This window comes from Rhamphochromis sp. 'chilingali' (assembly GCF_963969265.1).
Source record: "Rhamphochromis sp. 'chilingali' genome assembly, chromosome: 8".
Classification (NCBI taxonomy): domain Eukaryota; kingdom Metazoa; phylum Chordata; class Actinopteri; order Cichliformes; family Cichlidae; genus Rhamphochromis; species Rhamphochromis sp. 'chilingali'.
This window is the reverse complement of record NC_137935.1, coordinates 40,117,335-40,135,435: the sequence shown is the minus strand read 5'-3', so window position 1 is coordinate 40,135,435 and position 18,101 is coordinate 40,117,335. Positions and strand designations below refer to the sequence as shown.

The window sequence follows — 18,101 nt, the reverse complement described above, 5'->3', positions numbered from 1 at the left end:
AATTAAAGGATTTTAAGTGCGCGTTATAGTGTGTAAAATACGTTATACAGAAGAAAAGAAAATATCACGATATATATCGTTACTGCATATGCTTCAAATTATACCGTGATATGAATTTTAGGCCATATCACCCAGCCATAGTCTAAACAGAGCGCGCTGTGTGTGACGTCTGCTTTTGTGCATGTGGGCCGCTTTGAGGGTTCACACTAGAGCGCGTCACATTTTATTTGTAGTGTGAAGAAGCAGACAAAAAAATCGGATTTGATCAAAAAATCAGAATTGAGCATTAAGACCTGCAGACCTTTCAGATTAGCTTGACTCCACCAGTGTATGAATGTGAGAGTGAATGAATAGTGGAATTGTAAAAAGTGCTTTGGGTTCCTTGAAAAGCGCTATATAAATGCAATCCATCATCATTATTATTATTATTATTATTATTAGTGTTTTTAAAATGGCAGAATTTGCAGTTTGCCGAGTGAATTTTTTGATAAAAAAAAATATAATCCAGGCCTTTTCTCAGGGACCGCCGGGTGCAGGCATTCATACCTCCCTTGTTGTCTTCAGGTCTACGTGTCCTATGACCACGGCACCACTTTCATACCCGTCTCACACAAGTTCAAGTTTTCGGGGGCTAAGATGAAGGACGGCAGCAAGCAGGTCATCTCGCAGTTCTACCACAGCCCTGCAGACAACAGGAGGGTGAGTCTGGTCCCACTGACCCGTATTTACACGAGAGACAAGTGGAAAGTTTCCTGTATGTATTCTACACAGCACACATTGTGATGTCAGCTGTATACTGTCAGGTATGAAATAAAGCTTTTGGTTGCATTATGGGAAATTTAAGATCCAATGGTGGAATTGTGGAAACTAATCCAGCTTCTCCTCCTGCACATATCTCAGTGTCTGTGGATTTGTCACTGGTCGTCTTTTGGTGGAGCTGAACTGTTCTGTCAAGTAGAGCTGAAAAACTCAGCAAATATCCAAATATCGGAACAGAAAAAGTACAATTTTAAGAAAAATGTGAGCTCATACAGCAACACATTCCCAAAAGAAGTTGGGAAAGAGGCAACAAAAAGCTGGAAAAGTAACTGTTACTAAAAGGAAACAGCTGCAGTAACATGGTGAAACTAATTAAGTTAACTGTCAGCAGATCGGTAACATCAGGTCTAAAAAGAGCGTATCAAAGAGGCAGACTTCAGGCAGCACTGCATTAACTGTCAGGAAGTAACTGGGACACATCCTGCATCATGCAACGACGAATCCTTGTGTGAACGTGGTGGGACCATCAGGAGTGTTATCAGTGTTCAGTTTAAAATCAGTGGCTGTGGAACTGGTAGCTTCCACATCTGGAAAGGCTCCATCAGCTGATTCATTTGAGTCCTCTGCTCTTCATGATTTTATGTTGCAAACTCGTTTTCTTCACTGATACTTTTTTAAGGATTAAACCTTGGCGCCCGATGGTGAAGTAAACACGGGCTTAAGCTTGTCAGTCATTGCATTTTGTTTCCCAACGTTTCTGCGGAGCTGAGTTTGTGCAAAGTCAGCCTGATAGACCTTAAACTTTGTTTCCCCTCAAAGAAAACTTTTCTAGGATTTGTCAGATTTATTATTTAATGCTTCTGTTTGTTGTCTGCCTCCTCAGTACCTGTTTGTGGACTCTACCAACAACTACCTTTGGAACGCCTTTGACTTCTGTAGGAACGTCCAGGGCTTCTCCCTCCCCTTCAAACCCACCGACCTGCTGCTCCACAGCAGACGAGCCAACCTGGTGCTCGGCTACGACGGCTCCCATCCCAACAAACAGGTAAAGCGATGCTCTGACTTTACAGTGCTGTGTGTTTAAAAGAATGACGCACTTTTTTTAGTATGAAGCCTCAGCGACACCTTTTACTGAGTGGTGCTTGTAGATATGATGAAGCATTTGTAGTGTGAGTTTGACTCCCTGTTACAGCCGAAATTTGACCTGATAAAATGACTGTAGCTTTGCATTCAAATGACTTCAGCTTCATCTTGATCCAGTCATGTGCATGTGTAGGAAAACATTTCATGAAGCCTTTCTGCACTGAATATTCACACAATGTGGACTTGATGGATTTTATTATTCCTTATGTGAATACTTGCAGTTATTGATAGTATTCTACATATTTTGATACAAACAGAAGGACGATGTCTTCCTTACAAATGTCTAACAGCTCTGTGGAAACGTGTAAAAAAAGTGTGTGCCAGGTAAATAAGCTGGGACGTATTTGGACACTCAGTTAGGCTGCTGCTGCCAGAGTAACCACAGTTTATGAGTATTTTATGAGAACAGTCGGTGAATGCTTTGGTGTTTCCAAAGCATTCACCGACTGTTCCTCTGAATTTTTAAAATCCTAAAACGAAGGCTGAAATCGTGACTGTTTCTTGCACGTGTGCTTGATATGAAGTACTCGTCGCTTGTTCGATTCAGAAATTCACATGCAGGATATTCTAACCGGGACAGGAAGTGATGTCCTTGCATCATAGCTCTCCTGAGTTCAAACATAACAGTGGCAAACGTCTCTCCGGTGTTCTCCTTTACATGTGTGCTGGAGCCAAAACGAAGGAATGAGCTTGACCTACATTTTTACAGTGCACCACCCCCCTCTTCTCCTCCTCCTCCTCCCCCTTCCTCCTCCTGCTCTCTCCTTACACCCTCTCTCCTCTCCTGCCTTTCTAGCTGTGGAAATCGGACGACTTTGGGGAGACGTGGGTGTTGATCCAAGAGCACGTGAAGACCTACTTTTGGTAAGGAGGCTGAAGCAGTACAACAGGCATCAGAGGGTGTATCTATCCTGTCACCAACACAATGCTGAGGAAATATAACCTTCCAGAAAACTCCTATTAAATCTGCATGTCCTCGGCCTTCAGGCGTTAGCTACAAGCACATAAATAGATAAATTATTCTACAAGTTATTGCTGCGCTGTCTGATATTTCTAGTCAACAACTCTGATACACAGATGAGTTCATCCTTACTCGATAGCACGTCGACATTACCACAATAACACAGAGAATTAATGAAAATGTGTTTTTCTTCTTTATCTGACACAAAGTAGCTCTGCTTTATTCCAGTGTCAGGACAGTCAGTTAACATTTAGTCCGTTTAATGAAAGTAGACACCTTCATTAAAAAATAAATTGCTTAATTTTGTCATTTCTGTTGTTGGATTATCCAAAAGAATAATCCAACGGTGTTTGGTGTTTCTATACATAAGAGGTCAGAGCCCACACTCACAGCTGACGCCGTTAAATCTTGAAAGAAGAGTCGAGCTGTATTAGGAATGATACAACTCAGAGTTGTGGCTGCATTTATGATCACAGGTCTGTGGTTATTCAGTGATTGGTTTGACAAAATCTAAAGTAATTAAATATAAATAGCATGACTGCAGGCTTCAACAGTGAACAGCCTGCTGTAAAAGTTAAAGTTAAGATAAAGTTAAGACTGTTAATTAGATGTGTTGAGCTTTGGATGAGATGGAACCTGACCCAGATTATCTTGGATCGTCATGGAAACCCAGTCTTATTTGAGTAATATGAAAATACAACCAACAAATTGTAGGCAGTTTAATGATTGTCTGCACAGTGTTTCCTGTGATTTTATACAATACAGCTTATCTCAACTCTAACATTTGTTGGCTACTGGCTGGATTTGATAAAAGATCAATAATGCAAAGAAGAAGTAACAGTTTAAGCTGTTCTGCATAAAGTCATTCAGATGTGTAAGGCTGATCATGAATCCAGTGAGCATAGTGAGGCCCAGTCTGGAACATCTGGGCTTATGGTGTCTCCATTCAGCTGTGAGTGCTGTGTAAACTTGTCTTGACCAATAAAGGAAGCCTCACTAACACCACTGTGTAAAGCAGACCTTTGTCACAGCCCCTTGTCCCCACACCAGGCATCCTCACTTTCTTCCACATGAAGATGACTAGAACTCCTCAATGAATGATTCTCATTTAACTGTTTCCCGACATGACTGTGAGGTTTTCTGGGTTCAGGATGGACTCTTATCATGCTGGAATTATACATTTTGATTGCAAGAATGCACATTTTTCTGGTAAGCAGTTGTTGCACGTTTTCAAGCTTGTGTTTGTGTAGCTGTTGATAGTTGTCAAACCTGAACATTAGTGCACCTTGGAAAAATGTGTAGTCATTGCTGTCCTGTTATTAAGTGCATGACCCAACACTTTTGGCTTGTACTGTGAGCTTCGGTTGGGATAATTTCACAGTGTCATGTAAGTGGCTGAGAGACGGCAGCCTCCCCTGTTGTGTTTGTAGTATTTTAATCGAGGCTGTGAAACAACATGAGACAACACTTTACTCTGGCTATGTTGGTGCAGGTTCTCTGCAGCCAGGAGCCTTTAGATGTTTATTGAGCAGAGTAACATGTTGTCACCAAGGCAGAAAACCGAGTGACAGGATGGACGCTGAATGGACTCTACCTGGATTACATCAGGTTTGCCAGGATAACTGCTACTTATGGAAACTTGATACAGTATTTAGTGCTTTCATTATTTTAGTGTAAACATGGAAGGTTTGAAAGGTAAAATAGTTCCTGGTAAAATACTCAGTGCTTCTGCGCCCAGCATCATCAGTGAGCAACAGCAGCCATGAAAGAAAGGCAGAGTTCACTGATCGCTAAAGTCAACAAATGACCAACTCAAACTAAAACATGGCTTCAGGTAGCATTTTGCTCGCCATCTCTCACATTAACTTTAACCAAGCTAGTGTTAGCCTGCCAGCTGTTAACTTGGGTATCAAGTAAATAATGTTGTTTAAAAGTTTTAACCTTTCGATGTTTGTTTGTTGTTGTTTTTCTGGCTACTGTTAGCTAATGCTAGCATGTCTGCTAATACATAAGAATGCAAGCCATCTAATGGAGCAAAATCCACAGTTAGCAAATTCATCTGACTCCTGATGCTTATCTGGTAGCTTAGCTGACTGTTTTCAAATGATTTCCTCCGCTAATATAGCTTAGTTGCTAATGTTGTTACTAGCAAAATTGTGTGTTGCTGTGGGTTTGTTTTGTTTGTTAAACAAAATAAAGATTACATCTGCACCCCCACGCAACGTCTACAGCTGGGTTTCTCCCATCCTTTGGTAGGAGAGGATGTTGATGTTTAGGGGTGGTGGACGTCTGACCTAATGCGTTTACCACCCTGCCATATGGAGGGTGGTAAACTCGAAGGTGCTGAATCTGATTACCTTTCTTTGGTATGTGTACCTGTGAATCACTTCCTGCACAGATGCCCTTTTAGTGGAAATGCTGAATGGCTAGCTTACCAAATTAATTCCCCAGCTAAAGAGATTTATGACTCTGTTGAACCTATAGAATCGTAGTCATCATAAATAGTCATCATAAATGTTGTATTGGCATTAAGCTAATGTGCATAACTAAGACTTTCTTTCCATACTAATAGCAGCCAGCTTCTTCCACATGTATCTGGGATCTTCACTGTTTGCTTTTAGAACTGACGTTGGACGAGAGGTGAAGGATCTTGACGAAACTTTAAACAGTCCCGCTGTTATATTTCCAGTTTCCTTAGACTACCATGACCTGGATGACTGAGAATCTACACAGACACATCTGACATTGGTTGCTTAGTTATGTGCGAGTCAGCTTTGTTGTCATTACCATCATCAGGATTGTGGTATAAATCAGTCACTAACCAAGAGCTGCATGCAAGAGTGAGTAACAGGATGCTGACTGCAGATCATTACAGGGCTGCAGGTGTCATTAACAGTGATTTAGGCAGTGCTCCTTTAGTTCTTTTTTATAAAGCTCAACATGCAACGCTGCAGTGAAACCTGGTTTCAAGCTCTGTTGGACTGATTTATATTATAGAATAAACAGAGCACTAATGTTTGCCTTCTCCAAAGAGAATTATACCTGCCGTGTGCCAAAATATGTAATCAATATCCTCCCTTAACTACATTTCACGGTGATTGGTAAAAGCTGAATTATAGCTTTGGTGCAGAAGTATCCTTTCCTTTGCAGCCCTTGTACTATGCTACTGCCAGCAGTCATGATGGAATGAGTCATTATGTACTCCTTATCTGTTCCAAATGCTTCAGCACGCTTAGATTTTTGCTGTAAGTTAGAATCAGAAACAACTGGAGTCCTGTGGGGTTGAGGGACCAGTGGAAGCATTTCTGGACAATGCAGGCAGACCTGTTGATCTGTGATGCTTCCCCTCCACTCTGAGTGGATGCTAGACTGACGCTCTTTTAGGCAGGTTGCCCTCACCGTTTATCTATGTGGGGAAAAAACCTTTTTGCTCTGTGAATGAATTTCTGTCAGCAGCAGCTCAACTGTTTGCTGGTTATTGGTAAGAAGAAGCTATATGGTTTGATGGCTAGTCAATAAAAGCAGTTGAACTGGTGACTTTTAATATCAGTAGAAGTATGAATAGTTAAAGCATTTGAAGCTTCTGTTGGACCATAACAGGGAGTGTCAGTTAGTAAGGAAGAGCAACAGGAGTCCAGGAGGCGTGGCCTGGCCAACCTTAGCAGAGCTGCACAGTAGCTGTGGGGAGAGTTATGGTGTAAACCAACACATCCGACTCTCTGTCTCTCTTCCACAGCATGTCTTTATCCTGTCTTCCTTCTCTCACCCCAACCAATCACAGCAGATGGCCCCGCCCCTCCCTGAGCCTGGTTCTGCCGGAGGTTTCTTCCTGTTAAAAGGGAGTTTTTCCTTCCCACTGTCGCCAAAGTGCTTGCTCATAGGGGGTCATATGATTGTTGGGCTTTCTCTGTTGTATTATTGTAGCGTCTACCTTACAATATAAAGCACCTTGAGGCGACTGTTGCTGTGTTTGGCACTGTATAAATAAAGTTGAATTGAATCTGTCACGTGCTGCATGGACTGAAAACAAGCCAACTTCCTTCCATGGGCCCTGATGCTGAATCCTTTTATATCTTCTACTTCCCGTTGACCGAGGGCTCTCCCTCCGTCATCTTAGTTTGAGCTGAACTAAACTGTGAGAGATTTTGGATTTTTAAGGAGAAGCAGCAGTGTGCTTGATTCATAACACAATACAAAACTTAAAGGTAATGGTTTTATCTGGGTCATCTTTTTTATCATTGACAGCCAAAATGATCTGGTCCCTGGATTTCTAGATGTATTTAACTACTGATGCCTTTAAAAGTCAGCAAATAAGATTTGAAAATGCTGCTAAAGGTACAAACCGGCCAGAAGAAACTGCAAATTATCTGAGGACCAAAGCAACACAAATAAGGATTGATCTTACGCTCGCCCCTGGTGCTCCATCCAATTTGGGTTTAATCCTGTTTGTTGTGGCTTTAGAAGAGGCTGCTGCTTTTGTGCTGCACATCAGTCTGAAGGCTCTGTAAGCCAAAGCGATCTGAGCCTGACTATCAGTCTACTGCTGGGTGTGTTCAGAACCACCCAAACCAGTGGGACCCCCCACAATCTCGCATAACTGGTAATCCTGTGATCGCACGGCTAGAAGACGGACTGAGAGGCAAAATCCATTTTGTACAATAAGAAGTACAATCTCTTCTGCCATATGGATTACAACGAATGATACAAATCCCACATAAAAGGAGTATCAACTCTATATATAGGGAAACCAAGGATCTGTGGGAGAAAGGGGGGCGTTGAATAGATATCACATAGAAGCGTTGCAGCTCTGAACATTTTCAGGCTGACAGTAGTGCAGATTATAGCTGACCCCTAAAGTACCTTTGCTACGTGGGTCACAGGCTCAACCAGGTGAGCGGCATCCACAGTCTCTAGTGGGATGGTCTTTAACCTGCCCTCCCCCTCTGTTATGACGGTTTGTGCTGATAAATAGTGCAACTAAAGGTCGGGTGCATTTCCCGCTGGCGCAAGTTTTATCAGGGGAGCCACCTGACCTGCGATGTGTGTTTTCTGCAGTGTAATTGCATCTAGTGTGCCATGTGCGAGAAAGGCCAATGCCAGACTCCATGAGCTGTCTGAAGTTCTCAAGGTAAAATTACAGCAAATTTTACTGCAAGAACAAAACCAAAAAGTATATCCTGTGAAACAAAACCAACAAGGAACCAGACCAGCTGAAATGTTCACCACTATGTGGACTGTTACTCGCTCAGGAATCCGACCGGTGCGAGACTGAAGAACAAGTCACGGTGACCTATGAGCCCAGATTATGTTGAAGCATTTTTAATGGCTTCAAATCAAATGAAGCTTTGATTGACGTGGAATTTCTTTTACGGTTAACTTGTAAATCCTGACAGTCTGGTTGACTACATGTCCTGATTCATTGTTTTTGAGAGTTGAGCAATATCGCCAACGGAGGTTACGTGGTGGGTCCGTGTCCATAATGCTGGGATATCCAGTGTGCACAATCATACTTTGGCTTTCTAATGTTACTGGGAGAATTGGGCCTGCAGTGCTACATGTCTGGTCTGAGAAAAGATTTGTTATTAAAGAAACCTGTGCTGTTGGTGGCCGTGTCTCAGATAAAGTGGCCTTGTCATTCCGAATGCTCGGTTTGAATGCCGTACGGACCTGACACAAAGAGAGAAACTACCAAAACAGGGTAAGAATGGTGTTTAGGAAGTGTTTAGAAAGGGCACAGATTAATTCCAAGGAAGGCGCAGAGACAGACTACGAATAGCTCTCCACGCACTCTCAGGCCAGACAGTGTCCATCGGTTGAACAGGGACCTTTGAATGAAAGCCACAGAGGCAGAGCTGAGCGAGACACTGCTCTCTCTGTTTAGTTCTCGAGACTCTGGCAGGAAACGCGCTGATTTGGAAGGCAGACGATAAGATGCAGTGAACCTCCTTCATTCATTCGGGCTCTGTGTGCCACGAGCTGGAACAGAAACGGCCGTAAATAGTTCGACCGCGCAGTTTTTCAAGGTTGGCGCACAGATGGAGATTTTCAGTTAGAACTTCCTGAGAGCCTGAGAGTGTTTTGTGTTGACATTTATTATCCTGAAAACGGGATTATTAAATGAAAAACTGACAAGGAATCATTTGTCTGTGTGAAGCCTGTGAGACCACAGGGTGAAAGCGGAGTTTAGTTCTTGCTTTTCTGATTGACATCTCTGAAGAGTGATGTTGTCCTGAACGTGTTTGTTTCAGATTCAGAAACAGCTGTAACTGTAATTCTGTCATCGATAAATGATTCAGTGTGAGGCTTCAGAACAGGCCCTGCCTAACCTTTGGTTGATGTCCATCTGTTAAGGCCTATTTACAATTATAAATAGATATATTTAAGTATGAAAAGTGTTTGTGTTATTCTCATGTTCTCCATTCCCCGCCTATCCTCACCTTTTTTCTCAATATCTCCCTCTGATACATCTTTGTCTCTCACCTTCTGCTCTTGTCTCTTAAACCCAGGGGTGTGGAACCCTACGACCCCCCAACCACAGTCCTCGTCCAGAGAAACGAGCCCCAGGGTGTATCCACTATACTCAGCAGCACTGACTTCTTCCAGAGTGAACAGAACCGCAGACTGATCCTGGAGCAGGTGGACAGCTTCCAGCTCCGAGACAAGTACATGTTTGCCACCACCACACGGGTAAGGAGACCATTGTGTTCCAGTGATTGGTAACTGGTTTGTTAGTGGACAGAGAAGCGATAGCAGTTTGATATTTAAAATAACAATAAAAACCAGATGAAAGTATAGCTCAGCAAACGTCATCATATAATCCAGGTAACTGTCCTCCATTTGTAAGCTAGCCTTACTGCTACTAATGGATCCTATACTCGTTTGGTTTGGCAGGAAACGTGCTCCACAGAAGGTCTGGCTAACTGACCACATTCTGATTTGCATTTGTCGTATTCATAGCAAATGTATAAGACAGAACAGAATCTCCAGGTTCTGAGACCAGAACTATAACTCTACAATGAAACAAGTTCAGAAAACCCAACGTGTCCAAATTAATATAACAAAAGGAACGGCAGTGAAACCATGACCAAACGTAATAATGGGGTGGATTGCCCTTTAGAAGCATAGACCTGCCTGTACCAGGTCAGTTGTGCCTGAATCTTTACGTACAAATGAGTTGGTCAGGGCTGACACATGAGCAAACACGGCGTTTTCCAGGGCACATAAAAGGTTTTGAATCTGTGCATACAGATTGCCACCGTGTCCCTCCTTGGGCTCACCGTGGGGACAATATGTTAGAGCGGCAGCAGGCGGGAGCTCTGTGATCCTCAGGTATTGCTGCCAACCTTTTAAGATGGTACAGCTAAAAACAGCCATACTGTTTCCTGCCACCACCTTATCCTTTCTCAGTCAGGTCTGGGCACAGCACAACTTTAAAAGAGTTGGCTGGTGTACGTCTTTCAGGCTGGACAGAGCCAGGCTAGCTGCTCCACCTGTTTCCAGGCTTCATGCTGTTTAGAAAACAGTTGATCATTTGCTGTAGTGTTCCACCAAGGAGTCATTTTACAATACAGAAGCTTCTGGTTCTAGCTTAAGCTTGAGACCTTCCCCGAGGATTCTGGGTGTTTTTAACAGCCTGAAGTGTGATTTTGTCATTTATGCACCACTGCCCTGCTTCCTGACAGGTACCCAGACACAGACTCCTTATAAGAAAAAGAATTATTGATGCTTCAGGTTTTATTTTGATAGCAACACCATTAAAGAGGAAGCAAGCTAAGGTTAGCCTGTTAGCTGCTGTGCTAGGTAGCTAGTGGCTTGATTGGGTTAGCAGGAAAGCTAACCTTACCTTAAACCAGTGGTTCCCAAACTTTTTTTGCTAGGCCCCCCTTTGTTTCACAAGGAAAATGTTCGCACCCCCCCACCACGCAAACACATCCTCCAACCACACACGCCCATATTTTGCTCCATTGCTGTTTATTTCACACCTCAAACTTATTGTAAACAATTAAGCAAATAAAAGTAAACAGCAATAAATTACAGGTAGTAATAGAATAAACTACTAACTCTTTTACGCTACGTCCGCACCTACACGGGTATTTTTGAACACGCAGCTGTTTCGTCCACGTAGACGGCGTTTCGAATCATCGAAAACTGAGATTTTTAAAACTCCTTTTTTGCGTTTATGTGTGGACGAGGAATACAGAGTTGGTCACGCAACGTCAAAGGTATGTGCCTTTATTCACGTCACGCTGTGGCCACGTTATTGTTTACATGAGATGAATTGCAGAATGATAGAGACGAAATGCTGTTAATCTGACTGTCTGCAGGTTTTACACACAGTTACTGTCCCTCCATTTACAAAGGCAGAGGCGTCACAGTGTCATTATTTTACCTGTAGTTTTTTTTTCCTGTGTAATAATATTCAAAATTGCATCAATACATTTTTCAAAAAATGCCTCTCTGTGCAAAATGGGTTTAAAAACATAAACAGCTGTGGGATCCTGTTTGTCCGTGATTTGAACCGGGGAACAAATCGTGGCAGGATCAGCCTGATGTTATTTGTATCCCGCTGTAACTTTACTGTATAAAGAGCAAACATCTCCAACATGTCAGGAGTAGTGAGTCATTACAAAAAGTGTTTGTGAACTAAAAATCAAGAATGTGGGATCCTGTTTGTCCGTGGTTTAAACAGCCCAGCGCGGCTCCCGACAGGGAAAACCAATCCTGCAGGGAGACCTACTTCCGCACCTGCGCAGGTGGAGCCAAAGGGCAGATTTGCTTCACCATATTTTCTAGTCTTTGGCTCAGCTCTGGCTGGTTACAGGTCAGAGGTCAAGTTTTCTGAAAACTTATGAATGCAATAAATTTAGAACAAGGTGATGCAGGATTTTGAAATTCATACCATAAGTAGATCTACATCAGTATTTTTTCTTTACTCTAATCAAGAATAAGACAGGTCCCATGTTATAAGCTGGCTAGTATGATGTAGAGTATGTCAGTAACTGTACAGCACAGATTATATACAACAATGTTGCCTCATTACTACTGCACACAGAGGGCTGTCGGTCTCTTTAATAACGATGCTTTAAACAAGTTAGGCAGAGAACCGATACTTACGGTGATCGGTTAATTATCAAGCCTTTTAGCATAGGTGAGTCACTCCCCTAAATCACACAGTGAGTCTGTTTGACTCCCTTCTTCTCACGTGTCATACTGAGCCACCTCATTTTGAAGAGGCCGGATACCAACTCGGCTTGGGCGTGAAACGATTTCCTAACTCAGTCGCTGGGTGGCTTGGTCCCATCCCGGCTCACACCGGACAAAAAAATGACGTACCCTGGAGAGATCCCTGTTCATTACAGGGCTAACACAGAGACAGTCCACTATAGTCACAGTTACCCTGTGGACAGTACGGTTTATACTCGTACGCACGTCTGTGGACTGTGGGAGGAAGCCAGAGTACCTGCAGAACATGCAAACGAAGAGAGAACCCAGAACCTTGTGGTAGTTTTAGTGAGAAGCTTCTGAGTGAAATAACACTGCTACTACTACTGATAATGATAATAAATAATTAAAAGTTTGCAGTCTCCTGAGAGATACATGAATGACATATCTCTAATTTAAAGACCTTCATCCCACATTGACAGCACATAGTATGCACATCTGCCTTTGTGGTAGTGATGACATAAATGCTAAGATCTTGTTACCCTTTGTCTACATTTTGGATCATTTGTATTGATTAAAGCACGTCTCTGTACTTGTCAGAGCATAGATGAAAGAAAAGGAGGAAATGATGCCTCAGTGTGTGCAGGAAATGTGCACCAGTCATTTAACACTGTAAGAACCACAGACTACACTAATCACTCATCTATAAATATCCAATAACAACTAACATCTAAATCTATCTATGCAAGCTACACTAGGCAGATGTGCATCAGCTGCAGGTAGCTGCTGCAGTACTTGTTCAGCACCTGCATACAGTTGTTGCAGCATAATGAGCACTAAGCAGCCAGTTTCCCAGCTCAGCATAACGACACGCTGTCGATCAATATTTGGCTGTGGGTGCATGTGAAGCGCAGTATGTTTGTCATTGTTCACTCCAGTGTTGGTGTAGTGGAAGCCTTGGTGACAGATAGCAGAGCAGATGGTGAACATGATCTGGAGTTTCGCAGCCTGCCTCTAACAGACTGGCTTTGTCCCGAGTCGTCTTCGTGGGCTGACGGCAGCCTGTAGCTGCAGTGTTCAGATAACTGTTGATTGTCAAAGGAGGTCGGCATGAAGGATTTCAGATGGTTCATCACACTGAGCTCATAGCTGCACCCCAGAGTTACACTGCTGCTGTAATTCGGTGCCGACATCTTTTAAGTGTTCTGATGTGTATTCTCACTTCTGCGTGCTCATTGTCAGTCGATGCAGCGGTGAGCATGAATCGGTCTTGTGGGCAGCTGTCCGCAGGTTTCTGCTATTAAAATTAATGATTGGTTGAGAATGAAACGATCTTAGCGACGCAGTCTGTTGGTGTCTTGTGTTATTACAGATGCAGCTGATGCAGATTATAGGTGATCAAAGACAGCAGCGTGGAGTCCCTTTATTAATTCCCCGTGGCCAACACGGTCAAAACTAATGATTAATGCTTATTCCTAATTACTGATGTGGTCCAATTAGGGCCAGGGGTTAACCTCAAACACTGTTGTGGTTTATTTACTGTTCTGAATGGGAAACAGGAGTTTGGGGAAAAGCCACGCACGTGATTTTCTTCACAAAAATTGCCCCAATTACTCTTTTTAACCTAAACTACTAAATAAAACTTGTGGCTGCCACTGAAAAAGATCTGCACCACTGCTGATTTTTAAAAAGAAGTGAGTGCTTTAAACACTTTACAGACGCTGTGTCACTCGTTTTCATTTTTGATCTTATGCAGATCGCACAGACGCAGGGTTTCGAGGATGAACTCTGACGCACGATGTGAAACATCTTTGCATGTAACCAACAAATCAGACGAGGAAGTCAGGGTTGCAGATGGCTGTGTTGTCTGAAGCATTAGTGGTCACACAGCAAGTCAACAAGTGACAACAACAGATGCCTCATTTGAACTAGTTTTAACAGCGTCTCCCCATCTGACAAAAGAAATTATATTAAATCTAAAAAATGTTTCAGATCGGAGAACAAAGTTTTCTCAAATGAGTCTGTGACCCGACTCTGATCCATGTGGGATTTGCTGACATGGAAAAGATAAGAAAGCCTTTGAGGACAACAGGCCAAAATAGTTGGAGTGCTAGTAGGGCGTGTTTGCTGAAGTATGATGTTCATGATGTTCTCGACCACGTGCCTGATATCCTTCCTGATAAGCTCAGGTGTGTTTGACAGTTCAGAGGTGTGACGACAGTGAGTCACGATCATGAGTTAGGCACAGTGGTTAGCGCTGTTGCTTCACAGTCCAAAGACGTGCAGCGAGTGGGCTAAGATCAGGTGGTGATAATAAATTGTCCACAGGTGTGAGTGTGAATAGTCGTCCGTGTTAGCCCTGGGACAGACTGGCGACTGGTCATGGTAATAATTAATAAACTATTTGCTTTTGTTGGAAAAATCTTTGAAACAACTCTACAACCCAGCTGTTTTATGGAATTAAAGCAGTGTTTGTTCCTTCTAACCAGATATCACACACCAACTCTCAGCAGCACAGTGGGCTGTGTTGTTGTGATTGAACTGTCTGTGACCTCCCTCCTCTCCAAGCTCTGTATCTGACATCTGACCTCCAGAGCTGATGGGACCTGTCAGATAGACTAGCATTGGTCTGAGTACAGCCACTACCCCGGGGGATAATGTGGATGGAGGAGATACAGACTAATCCATCACAAAGCATCAGCTCTATTCGCCCTCGCTGCTAGCATCTGAAATCTTCCGCCTATAAAAAGGGCCGCCCTTTGGGTCTCGTCTCAGTTACTTTCTCTCCTTGTCTCTCTTTTTCTGGGACTAATAGGATTAAATTAATTGAATATCACAAGTGCTTTGGGCAGTACCAAGCTGCTTTAGCTAACTGAAGAAGCAGAAATGGAGGGTTTTATTTAACAATGGGGATCCTGAGCAAAAGAGCGCTAATCAGACCTTAGAGCCCTCAGCCTTTGCTCCCATTGAGCAGAGCCATGGAAGATAACTGCTTTAGCAGATGTAACTGCAGTACCGATAAGGCCCGCGGTTATCTGGTCACCATAGTGCTACTCGTTCAGTTCACAGGTTCTGTTCAAAGACTGGAACGAAAGAGAGAGGAAACAGGAAGAGGAGCCTGGTGGAGGAATGATGCCAGTCTGCTCGTGGTAGCTGGGACTGTTGAAATCTTCAGCTCATATTCAGTGTAATCGCTAAAGGAACTTCACAGAAGAGATGAGCTGATGTTCAGATCTGTGTTTCAGTCTTAAATGTTACCTCTGAATATACTGGCATTACTCATGTTTAGTGTCTGCACATTAGTCCGTACCCTTCATCTCCATACGTCGTATCAGTTTATTTTATTTGGCTTTCAGTTTGACAGTGTGGAGAGCCGTCAAGCGAAAGCCAGCTAATCAAATCTGTTATGCTTTTCTTTTCACTCTCTGTCGTGTGCAGTTGTTACAGTGGCTGACACGGAGTGATTGATATCAGTGTATATTTACAAATGACCCCAACGAACCAAAAGCTCAGACTGCTCTGTTTCAGGCTGGTCTGTCTACCCTTGTCTCTGTATGATGGCACAGAGTAGATATTGGTCTCCTCAGGTACGTATCTCAGGCTGTGAGCACACAAGCCCCGCCCACCTGTTCAAAAATACTGTACGGGGGAGGGGGAGCCAATCAGGAGGAAGTTAGCTTGAAGGGAAGTAGCTAAAGCAGCTTGTTCCAAACGTTTTACATGGGCGGCTACACCAAGGCGACATAAATACGGATTAATCCAGTCGTGCGTCATATGAAGTTACAGTAAACAAAGAGCTGGATTTCCTTGTTGCTGGACAGCAGCCTGCAGTCAGCTGTTATAGTTGTCAACAAGTGTCACGCAGAGCAATCCCAGCCTGTTGTTCTTTGAGTCTCTCCTCCAGATTTCATGGTCTTCTGGCAGAGACCTTAGTATTCATCATCCCAGTTGGTTTCAGGTCAGGACTTTGTGCAGACCAGTCAACAGCCCCCATTTTGATCTTCTGTTGGTAGTTTTTTACCAGTATGTTTTGGATTGTTGCCACATTGAAAGACAAAGCAGCCACTCAGGCCCAGTTGTCCATAAGGTTTTCTTTCCAAATCTGCACACATGCTCCTTTCCTGGTGATTCTTTCCACCTTGACAAGATTCCTAGTTCCAGATCCACTGAAGCACCACACTGTAATACTCCCACCACCGTGTGGGGAGGGTCTTCTTTGGGTTATACACCTCTCCCTTCTTTCTCCAAAAATAAGCAGTAAAAAAACTCTAGTGTAGTCACCTAACCAAGCAATGTGCTTCCAGTGTCCATGATCTTTCTCCAGCTTGTCCTTAGCATACTTCAGCCTGGCTTGAAAGTGTCTCTGCTGCAGAAGTGGAGTTTTTCTCCATCTGTAACCATCAGTCTGTGTCTCTGTGATTGTTTTCTTTGAGACTATAATTTCCTGCCTTGGCTAAGTCAGTCATCAGGGTCTTTCAACACATTTCACCAGAAATTTGAATTCTTTCACTTCCTTGTTTTATATACTGAGCGGCTTGCTTTGAGTTTGTTGATGACGCGTCTCGTCCAGTTCTTGCTTTGTGAGCATCATCATTTCTTTTGTTTTTGGCAGGTTGTACCAAAGGACAGCTCAAGTTTTAATATCGTGTAAACTGGGAAAAAACATCAGTTTTATCTTTATTATCCAAGCGTAGAGCATTACATAGCACATAACTGCACAGGGGCTAATAATATTGTTTTTATTCTTTCTGGCATAATTCTGTTATTTTGTCCACATTACGATTTCTAAAGAAACCTGGTAACCCTTCATGCTATGTTAAAAATCCCTTGCTGTGTTAAAAAAGCACTGGTTTTTGATTTCACAGGGGATAAACAGTATTGTCCAGCTGTACATAGATGATGTTGATATGAAATAAACACTAATTGTTGCACTTGTTGTTGTTGCTCAGATCTCTCTCATCTTTTTTAAAATGCTATACACACAGATGTTTTCATGCATTTGCATTAAAAAGGACGGAAACACTTAAAACCATCTCGATCAGAGAATTTGCAGATATAAAAGGAGAAACATGCTGGCGTTACACTGTGTAACTCTGTAACGGCAAAGCAGCAGAGTTTTTGGTCGCCTTCGTGCACAGCGTTCGGGAGAAACAAACAGAAGGCTTCCTGCCTCCGAGGATTTACTCGTGACATTTCCAGCTCGTTTCACAGCCAGTGCAGGTGCTTTCATTATAATCAAATGGCAGCCTTAAAACAACAACGAAAAACGCAACAGTGAACATGTGCTCTATCTCTCTGATCTAGTCTTTAACAAACGTCACCTTGTGGCTGTTTTCTCAAACAGGAAGTACGAGGACATGTTAGGGCTGCACTTGAGTGTTATTTTTAGAGAAGTTCATGAAAAAAACTGTGAGATTTAACATAAACACTGTAACTTAACTGAGACTCAGACACATGTTTTCAGCATCTGGGATTTCTTTAATATCAGAAGGTAGTTTCTGATGACGGGGAGATTCTGAGGGTATCGCTTCATCAAGGTCAGGCTCACATGACCTGAATATATATAGTGTCAGTAGATTGCTTTGCATCAACTTTGCCCATTTATTTATTTATAATAACATTGTCCGTGTAGACTGTCCTGGATCAAAGGATCCTGTCCTCTGCTACTTTATTTAACCTCTGTTAATATTTCACAACGATACCGTAACATTTCAAATGTAAAAGTGATCATAAGGTAAACGCACTGTGACCTCACAAACACCTACATCAGTGCAGTTTTGGATGGTATTTAGCTGACAGCATTTTAATGTTGGTTTTATAATTATTGACAGTTAATAAAGAATATAAAAGCAATTATATTCGGGCTAACACATTAATAGACAAGACTATTGGTCTGTTATTATTAACAGCAGCTGATTAAAATGGATTTGAAGGCGGGTGAATATCTCACTAGCTAAAAAGTCGGGTAAAGCATGAGAACTGCTGAGTATCTGTACATGATGGATTGTTGGTTTTCTGAAGTTACAAAAATTGTTGGTCCCCCTTTGTTGACCCAACAAGCTCATAGCTGGGTAGC

The 18,101-nt window shown here is 42.7% G+C and overlaps 1 protein-coding gene across 3 annotated transcripts in view; it reads left to right on the top strand.

The window, feature by feature from the left end:
• sorl1 (sortilin-related receptor, L(DLR class) A repeats containing) overlaps positions 1-18,101 on the top strand; it is a 98,656-nt gene that overhangs the window by 30,936 nt on the left and 49,619 nt on the right. For 2 of the 3 annotated variants that reach the window (XM_080888095.1, XM_080888094.1), the window contains exons 3-6: positions 565-699; positions 1,643-1,804; positions 2,699-2,766; positions 9,370-9,550. In XM_080888095.1, coding sequence (XP_080744221.1) covers positions 565-699; positions 1,643-1,804; positions 2,699-2,766; positions 9,370-9,550 — 546 coding nt within the window. Of the gene's footprint in view, positions 1-564; positions 700-1,642; positions 1,805-2,698; positions 2,767-3,919; positions 4,073-9,369; positions 9,551-18,101 lie in introns of those variants that run through there. The other variant, XM_080888096.1, reaches the window with a different exon arrangement.